The following is a 9,829-nucleotide window of genomic DNA, read 5'->3' on the forward strand; positions in this document are numbered from 1 at the left end:
ATGGGGACCCTGTGGGGACCCAGGGACCTACAGAGACCCTATAGAGACCCTATAGAGAGCCTATAGAGACCCCCCAGCCCCCCCCCCCAGCCCCCCCCGTACCCCCAAATCCTCCAGCGAAGCCTCGACCAGGACGAGCTGGGGCTGGAACTGAGGGGACACAGCGGGGTCAGGGCATGGGACCCCAAACCAGGGACCCCAAACCCCACAGGGACCCCAAACCCACAGGGACCCCAAACCACAGACCCCAAAGCACAGACCCCAAACCCCACAGACCCAAACCCACAGACCCCAAACCCCTCATGGACCCAAATGCCCCACAGGGACCCCAAAACCCCCCAGGGACCCCAAACCTGCAGGGACCCCAAAATTCCCTCAGGGACTCCAAAATCCCACAGGGACCCCAAACCCAAAGAGGGACCCCAAAACCCCCCAGGGACCCCAAAACCCCCCCAGGGACCCCAAACCCAAAGAGGGACCTCAAAACCCCCCAGGGACCCCAAAAACCCCCCAGGGACCCCAAACCCCCCCAGGGACCCCAAACCCAAAGAGGGACCCCAAAACCCCCCAGGGACCCCAAAACCTCCCTAGGGACCCCAAACCCACAGGGACCCCAAAACCCCCCAGGGACCCCAAACCCACAGGGACCCCAAAACCCCCCCAGGGACCCCAAACCCACAGGGACCCCAAACCCCACAGGGACCCCAAACCCACAGACCCCAAACCCACAGACCCCAAACCCCACAGGGACCCCAAACCCCCCCAGGGACCCCAAACCCCCCCCCGTGCCCCCAACCCCCCCCCGTGCCCCTCCCCCACCTGCAGGCCGATGGGCAGCAGGAGGTTGAAGGCGGCGGCGGCGAAATCGCCATCGGTGACAGCGGCCTGGGGACAGCGGGACGTATGGAGCCTATGGAGCCTATAGAGCCTATAGAGCCCTACAGAGCCTATAGAGCCCTATAGAGCCTAAGGACCTCCTGGGGACAGCGGGACATATGGAGCCTATGGAGCCCTATAGACCCTATGGAGCCTTGTAGAGCCTATAGAGCCTATGGACCCCCTGGGGACAGTGGAACATATGGAGCCTATAGAGCCCTACAGAGCCTATAGAGCCCTATAGAGCCTATAGAGAGCCTATGGAGCCCCTGGGGACAGCAGGACCCTATAGAGCCTATGGAGCCTAAAGAGAGCCTATGGACCCCCTGGGGACAGCAGGACCCTATGGAGCGTATAGAGCCCTACAGAGCCTATGGAGCCCTGGGGACAGCGGGACCCTATGGAGCCCTATAGAACCTATAGAGCCCTATAGAGCCTATGGACCCCCTGGGGACAGCGGCACCCTATGGAGCCTATAGAGCCTATGGAGCCCTATAGAGCCTATAGAGCCCTATGGAGCCCTGCTCCCAGCGCAGCTCCACACTGAACCCCTCTGTAACCCCTATAGATCCCCTATAGATCCCCTATAGAATCCATACCTGCTCCCAGCGCAGCTCCACACTGAACCCCTCTGTAACCCCTATAGATCCCCTATAGATCCCCTATAGAATCCATACCTGCTCCCAGCGCAGCTCCACACTGAACCCCTCTGTAACCCCTATAGATCCCCTATAGATCCCCTATAGAATCCATACCTGCTCCCAGCGCAGCTCCACACTGAACCCCTCTCCAGGCCCATCCCCGGCACTCGGGGGGGGCTCCAGGCCCCGCTGGGCCCCGAAGTACAGAACACTGGGGAGAGACCAGTATGGACCAGTATGGACCAGTATGGACCGGTATGGACCAGTATGGACCAGTATGGACCGGTATGGACCGGTATGGACCGGTATGGACCGGTACGGACCAGTAGGGACCAGTATGGACCGGTATGGACCAGTATGGACCAGTATGGACCAGTATGGACCAGTATAGACCAGTACGGAGCAGTACGGACCAGTATGGACCAGTACGGACCAGTATGGACCAGTACAGACTGGTATGGACCAGTATGGACCGGTATGGACCGGTATGGACGAGTATGGACCAGTATGGGCCGGTATGGACCAGTACGGACCAGTACGGACCAGTATGGACCGGTACAGACCAGTATGGACCAGTGTGGACCAGTACGGACCAGTATGGACCGGTACGGACCGGTATGGACCGGTATGGACCAGTACGGACCGGTATGGACCAGTATGGACCAGTATGGGCCAGTATGGACCAGTATAGCTCAGTGCTCCCAGTATGGCCCCCCAGTGCTCCCAGTATGGCCCCCCAGTGCTTCCAGTACCCCCAGTACCCACCTGGGGTCCTCCTGGAAGATCTGGGCCAGGCTCCGCCCGGGCCGGGGGCTCCAGTCCACGATCAGCACCCTGGGGGTGGGGGGGGCAGGGCTGGGACCCCAAATGCCCCAAACCCACCCCAAAAACACCCCAAAAACCCCCAAAACACCCCAAAATACCCCAAATCCCCCAAACCCCCCCAAACACCCCCAGCCCCCCAAAAGGGACCCAGGGTCAGGGAGGGGCTGGGACCCCGTTACTTCAGGACACCCCATTGGTGCCCCCCCCACACCCCGTTCTTGCCCCCCCGTTGTTGCCCCTCCCCCGTTGTTGCCCCTCCCCCCTGGTTTTGCCCCTCCCCCATTGTTGGCCCTCCCTCATTGTTGCCCCTCCCTCATTGTTGCCCCTCCCCCTCCCCCCATTGTTGCCCCTCCCTCATTGTTGCCCCTCCCCCTCCCGCCCGTTGTTGCCCCTCCCCCGTTTGTTGCTCCTCCCCCAACCCCCCTTGCCCATCCCCCCCATTGTTGCCCCTCCCCCCATTGTTGCCCTCCCCCCATTGTTGCCCCTCCCCCCTCCCCTGTTATTGCCCCTCCCCCCCCGTTGTTGCCCCTCCCCCTCACCGCTGCACCCCGAGCTGTTTCTGCGCCACCCGAGCGGCCACGGCCGCGGGCTGGGGGGGGTCCTGGGGGTCCTGGGGGCTGCGGAGACACGGCACAGACCCTGTGGGACCCTATGGATCCATAGGGAACCCTGTACATCCCTATGGATCTATAGGGAACCCCACAGACCCCTCTGGAACCCCACAGACCCTATGGATCCATAGGGAACCCTGTACATCCCTATGGATCTATAGGGAACCCCACAGACCCCTCTGGAACCCCACAGACCCTATGGATCCATAGGGAACCCTGTACATCCCTATGGATCTATACGGAACCCCACAGACCCCTATGGAACCCCACAGACCCTATGGATCCATAGGGAACCCCGCAGACCCCTCTGGAACCCCACAGACCCCTATGGATCCCCACAGATCCCTATAGATCCATAGGGAACCCCACAGACCCCGATGGATCCATAGGGACCCCTGTACATCCCTCTAGAACCCCGCAGACCCCTATGGAACCCCACAGACCTCCAGGGATCCATAGGGGACCCCCCCAAACCCCCCAGGGACACCCCAAACCCCCCAGACCCCACAGGGACCCCCCAAACCCCCCAGGGACACCCCCAAACCCCCCAGGGACCACTCAAACCCCCCAGGGACCCCCCAAACCCCCCAGGGATCCCCCCAAACCTTAAAGACCCCACAGGGACCCCCCCAAACCCCACAGGGACCCCCCCAAACCCCACAGACCCCCCAGGGACCCCTCACCCCGAAATGCCCCCAGACCCTTTTACCTCCCTGATCCCACTGTGACTCCCTGGAACCCTTTATTGCCCCTGGAACCCTTTACTGCCCCCTTTATTGCCCCTGGAACCCTTTATTGCCCCCCTTTATTGCCCCCCACCCCCTGTACCCCACTGTGCCCCCATTTCCGCCCCCCCAAACCCCCCCGTACCCCATTTTTACCCCCTGTATCCCATTTGCCCCCCCATACCCCATTTTACTCCCCCGTACCCCAATTTACCCCCCCGTACCCCATTATTACCCCACGTACACCCTTAATTACCCCCCCGTACCCCGTTTTCCCCCCCCCCCGTACCCCGTTACTGCCCCCCGTACCCCGCTTTGCCCCCCGTACCCCGTTATTTTTGCCCACCCCCCGTACCCCATTTTAACCCCCCATACCCCGTTTTTTGCCCCCCCGTACCCCATTACCTACCCCCGCTACCCTTTATTGCCCCCGTACCCCATTATTCCCCCCCGTACCCCGTTTTTACTCTACCCCCCGTACCCGTTATACTGCCCCCGTACCCCATTTTAAACCCCCCGTACCCCGTTATTACCCCCCCTGTACCCCGCGCCTTCTCCCCCCCCCCGTACCCCGCTATCCCCCCCCCCTACCACGGTACCCCGTTTTTTCCCCCCCCGTACCCCGGTTTTTTTCCCTCCCGTACCCCGTTTTCACCCCCCGTACCCCGTTATTACCCCCCCGTACCCCGTGTTTTCTTTTTTTTCCTCCCCCCCCGTACCCCTTTTTACCCCCCGTACCCCGTTTAAAACCCCCCCCAGTACCCCGTTTTTTACACCCCCGTACCCACGTTTTTCCCCCCCCGTACCCCGCTTCCCCCCCCCCGTACACCCCGTTATTACCCCCCCGTACCCCCGTTTTTCCCCCCCCCGTACCCCGTTTTTAACCCCCCGTACCCCGTTATTACCCCCCCGTACCCCGTTTCCCCTTCCCCCGTACCCCCCGTTTTTTCCCCCCGTACCTGATCAGGGCCACCCCGTTGCGCAGGGCCCCCCCCAGCACCGGCTCCAGCAGCGCCAGCGCCGCCCCCACGGCCCCGCGGGGCCCCGAGCCCCCCTGCGACACCCCAAAATTAGGGGGGGGCCCCGAGCCCCCCTGCGACACCCCAAAATCAGGGGGGGGGCCCGAAATCGGGGGGGGCACCCCAAAGTCAGGGGGGGCACCCCAAAATCGGGGGGACCCCGAGCTCCCCTGGGACACCCCAAAGTCAAGGGGGGGCACCCCGAAATCGGGGGGGGGGCACCGAGCCCCCCGGGACACCCCGAAATCAGGAGGGCACCCCGAAATCATGGGGGGCCTGGACCCCCCCGCAGACCACCCCGAAATCATGGGGGGGCCCCAATGGAGGAGGGGACCCCAAAACCCCAGAGGGGAACACAGGGGATTGGGGGGGACCCCAAAACACCCTTGGGAAAGGACCCAGAGTCAGGGGGACCCCAAAACCCCCAGTGAGACCCCAAACCCTCCCGGGGGTCTCGGGGATTTGGGGACCCCCCATGAACCCAAACCCCCCTGGGGGGTCTCAGGGGATTTGGGGACCCCAAACCCTCCCGGGGGTCTCAGGGATTTGGGGACCCCAAACCCTCCCGGGGGTCTCGGGGATTTGGGGACCCCAGACCCTCCCGGGGGTCTCAGGGATTTGGGGACCCCAAACCCTGCCGGGGGTCTCGGGGATTTGGGGACCCCAGACGCTCCCGGGGGTCTCGGGGATTTGGGGACCCCAGACCCTCCCGGGGGTCTCAGGGATTTGGGGACCCCAAACCCTGCCGGGGGTCTCGGGGATTTGGGGACCCCAGACGCTCCCGGGGGTCTCGGGGATTTGGGGACCCCGATTTCGGGGGGCGCTCACCGGGCTGGGGCTCTCGGGGGGCTCCAGCTTCGCCACGAACGAGGGGCTGGGGGACCCCAAAACCACCCTGAGGGGCTGCCCTGGGGTCCCCAGAGCTCCCCCAAATCCTGGGGGACCCCTGGTCCTCCCGCACCTCCCCCCAGGGCCCCCCCAAACCCCACAGGGACCCCTCAAACTCCACAGGGACCCCCCCAAATCCCATAGGGCCCCCCAAACAATCAGGGCCCCCCAAACCCCACAGAGACCCCCAAACCCCACAGGGCCCCCCCAAACCACTCAGGGCCCCCCAAACCCCACAGGGACGCCCCCAAACCTCACAGGGCCCCCAAACCCACAGAGCCCCCCAAAACCCACAAAGCCACCCCAAACCCCACAGGGCCCCCCAAACTCCACAGACGACCCCCCCCAAACTCCACGGGGACCCCCAAACCCCACAGGGCCCCCCAAACTCCACAGGGACCCCGTCAAACCCCACAGAGCCCCCCCAAACCCCACAGGGCCCCCCCAAACCCCACAGAGACCCCCCAAACCCCACAGGGACCCCCCCCCAAAACCACTCAGGGCCCCCCAAACCACACAGGAACCCCCCCCAAACCCCACAGGGATGCCCCTAAACCTCACAGGGTCCCACCAAACCTCACAGAGCCCCACCAAACCCCACAGAGACCCCCCCCCAAACCCCACAGGGACCCCCCAAATCCCCCCCAAACCCCACAAGGACCCCGTCAAACCCCATAGGGACCCCCCCAAACCTCACAGGGCCCCCCAAACCCACACAGGCCCCCCCCCAAACCCTCCCCAAAACCCACAGGGACCCCCCCAAACCTCACAGGGACCCCCCCAAAACCCCCCAGGCACCCCCTAAACTCCACACGGACCCCCCCGCCCCAAAACCTCACAGGGACCCCCCAAACCCCACAGAGACCCCCCCCTAAACCTACAGAAACCCTCCCCCAAACTCCACAGGGACCCCTCCCCAAATCCCCCCCAAACCCCTCAGGGCCCCCCCAAATCCCCCCAAACCCCCCAGCCCCACCTGTGCACCAGCAGCAGCTCCTCGTCGCTGGCCGGGCGACACTGGGGGGGGGGGGGGGGCACAGGGGGGGTCAAGGGGGGTCCCCAAAATCCCGGGGGGGTCCCCGAAATCTGCAGGGACCCCAAAACGGGGAGGGGACCCCGAGTTTGGGGCTGACCTGGACGGGGACGCAGCGCTGGAACAGCTCCTGGAGGGCCGGGGGACCCCCGGGGGGGCTGCGGGACCCCAAAGGTCAGGGGGGACCCCAAAAGGGCAGAGGGGACCCCAAAAACCCCCCGGGACCCCAAAAGGGCAGGGGGGACCCCAAAAACCCCCCGGGGGAACCCAAAAGGTCAGGGGGGACCCCAAAAACCCCCCGGGACCCCAAAAGGGCAGGGGGGACCCCAAAGGTCAGGGGGGACCCCAAAGGGGCAGGGGGACCCCAAAGGTTAGGGGAGACCCCAAAAGGGCAGAGGGACCCCAAAGGTTAGGGGGGACCCCAAAAGGGCAGGGGGAACCCTAAAAGGTCACGGGGGACCCCAAAAACCCCAGGGGTACCCCAAAATGTCAGGGGAGAACCCAAAACCCCCCCGGGACCTCAAAACCCCCCCGAGGACCCCAAAACCTCCCGAGGACCCGAAAGGTTGGGGGGGGACCCCAAACCCACCAGGAGGATCCCAAAGGAGACCTCAAAACCCCTGGGGGGACCCCAAAGACCCCGAGGGGACCCCAAAGACCCCGGGGGTCTCGGGGAGACTCCCCCGACCCTAAATCCAGGAGAAACCCCAAAAACCCCAGGGGAACCCCGAGATTTTGGGGGAGGAGGGGCGGGTGGAGGGGATTTGGGGGATTTGGGGGATTTGGGGGGGATTTGAGGGGGGATTTAGGGGGGATCTGAGGGGGATTTAGGGGGGATTTCGGGGGGATTTGGGGGCTCTGGGGGATTTAGGGGGGGATTTAGGGGGGGATTTAGGGGGATTTGGGGGGATTTGAGGGGGGATTTAGGGGGGATTTAGGGGGGGATTTGTGGGGGATCAGGAGGGGATTTGTGGGTTTGGGGGATTTTGTGGACTTTGGAAACTTCGGTAGAATTTGGGGGATTTGGTAAAATCTGTAAAATTTGGGGGTTCTGAGAAATTTGGGGGGGGATTTGGGGGGGATTTAGGGGGGGATTTAGGGGGAAGGGGGGGGCTCCGGGGATTTGGGGGGCTCTGGGGGGAACTGGGGGCTCTGGGGGATTTTAGGGGGATTTAGAGGGGATTTGAGGAGGATTGAGGGGGATTTGGGGAGGGACTTGGGGATCTGGGGACTCTGGGGGATTTAGGGGGGATCTGGGGGGGATCTGAGGGGGATTTGTGGGGGATTTGAGGGGGTTTGGGGGGGATTTGGGGGGGATTTGGGGGGGATCTGGGGAGATTTGTGGGGGATCTGAGGGGGATTTAGGGGGATTTGGGGGGATTTTCTGAGGTATTTAGGGGGATCGGGGCTCAGGGGGATTTAGGGGGGATTTGGGGAGGATTTTGGGGGGGTCTCTGGGGGATTTAGGGGGGATCTGAAGGGGATTTGGGGGGATTTTAGGGGGGATTTTGGGGGATCTGGGGGGGATCTGAGGGGGATTTAGGGGGGATATGATGGGGTATTTGAGGGGTATTTACGGGAGTATTTAGGGGGGATTTGAGGATGATTTGGGGGGGATTTAGGGGGGATCTGGGGGGGATCTGGGGGGGATTTGGGGAATCTGGGGGGACTTAGGGGGGATCTGGGGGGGGATTTTAGGGGGGATTTAGGGGGGATCTGGGAGGAATCTGGGGGGGATTTAGGGGGGACTTGGGGGGCATTTGGGGGGGATTTGGGGTCTCCGTACCGGCCGTCGCCGTGCCCGGCCCCGTGCCCTCCATCACTGACCAGCCCTGTCCCGGTGGGCACCGCGCCCTCGACCCCCAAATCCTGCTCGGGGTGGGGGGATCGGGGTCTGGGGGGGTCCTGGGACACCCCCCAGGAGCCCCCCACCCCCAAAGGGACCCCAAAAACCAGGGGGGCCCCCCAAAGGGCTCCGAAGGGGCCAAAATTTGGGGGACCCCAGCCCTGCCCCTCCCCCCAACACCCCGAGTGTGGGGAGCGCCCACCCAAGACCCCCCACCCCCCATTTTTGGGGTCCCTCCCCCTTACCAGCTGAAGCTCCGCCCCCAGCCCCTACCATGTCCCACCCCCCCCATTTTTGGGGTGTACCTCCATGTCCCATCCCCCCCCATTTTTGGGGTGCCCCTTCCCCTCCCCCCCCGTTACCAGCTGCTGTAGCTCTGCCCCCAGCCCCCCCCCCATGTCCCAGCCCCCCCCCGCCATTTGTGGGGTGTCCCCCCATGTCCCAGTCTCCCCCCTCATTTTTGGGGTGTGCCCCTCCTCCACCCCCCGTTACCAGCTGCTGTAGCTCCGCCCCCAGCCCCCCCCCCATGTCCCAGCCCCCCCATTTGTGGGGTGTCCCCCCATGTCCCATCCCCCCCCCATTTTTGGGGTTCCCCTCCCCCCCCGTTACCAGCTGCTGTAGCTCCGCCTCCAGCCCCGCCCTCCGGCCCCGCGCGCGCCCGCGCCGGCGCGCCTGGAACAGCGCCCCCTGCTGGGGGAGCCGCCGCCCCGCGCGGCCCTGGGCGGAGCCGCCGTCAGCCACGCCCACCGAAGCCACGCCCACACGGTAAACCCCACCAAGCATGCTGCCGTCAGCCACGCCCACCGACCACACCCATTGAAACCCCGCTCACAGCAAAACCACACCCCGGGAGCCCCGCCCCCGAGCACACCGGCACAACGGGAGCCACGCCCAATTAGGACACGCCCAGTCCACCCAGACCACGCCCAACCGCGTGGCAGCCACGTGGAGCCCGGAGGTCTGGGCGTGTCCTTGAGACCCCGCCCACATCAAGACACACCCACTAAACCCCGCCCCCTCCATTTCGGGGCGCGGGGTCTCCGGCCACGCCCCGTGAGGCCCCGCCCACTGCCCCGCCCTCCTGCTGGCCCCGCCCCTCTCACCATGGCAGCCGGGGGGGCTCTAGCGGCGCGCGGGGGGGGGCATCGCGGGGGCCTGGGGGGGACACGGGTCAGGGACAGCGAGGGGACAGCGAGGGGACAGTGGGGGGGACAGGGGGGGACAGGGGTCAGGGACAGCGAGGGGACAGCGGGGGGGCCTGGGGGGGACAGGGGTCAGGGACAGCGAGGGGACAGCGGGGGGGACAGGGGGGGGACAGGGGGGGACACGGGTCAGGGACAGCGGGGGGGACAGGGGGGGACACGG

The 9,829-nt window shown here is 65.0% G+C and overlaps 1 protein-coding gene across 1 annotated transcript; it reads right to left on the reverse strand.

Annotated features, from left to right (window-relative positions):
• Positions 1 to 60: 60 nt before the first annotated feature.
• Positions 61 to 9,575, reverse strand: LOC127061204 (histone deacetylase 6-like). The gene is made up of 11 exons (XM_050987792.1): positions 9,074 to 9,575; positions 8,405 to 8,487; positions 6,719 to 6,776; positions 6,562 to 6,602; positions 5,526 to 5,571; positions 4,638 to 4,732; positions 2,882 to 2,959; positions 2,283 to 2,351; positions 1,632 to 1,728; positions 820 to 885; positions 61 to 150 (listed from the first exon to the last, which is right to left on the reverse strand). Exons 1-11 carry the CDS (start codon positions 9,245 to 9,247, stop codon positions 61 to 63), a joined length of 897 nt encoding a protein of 298 aa, XP_050843749.1. The 5' UTR covers positions 9,248 to 9,575.
• Positions 9,576 to 9,829: the final 254 nt, after the last annotated feature.

Source organism: Serinus canaria, unplaced genomic scaffold (assembly GCF_022539315.1).
Source record: "Serinus canaria isolate serCan28SL12 unplaced genomic scaffold, serCan2020 HiC_scaffold_244, whole genome shotgun sequence".
In the NCBI taxonomy this organism is placed as follows: domain Eukaryota; kingdom Metazoa; phylum Chordata; class Aves; order Passeriformes; family Fringillidae; genus Serinus; species Serinus canaria.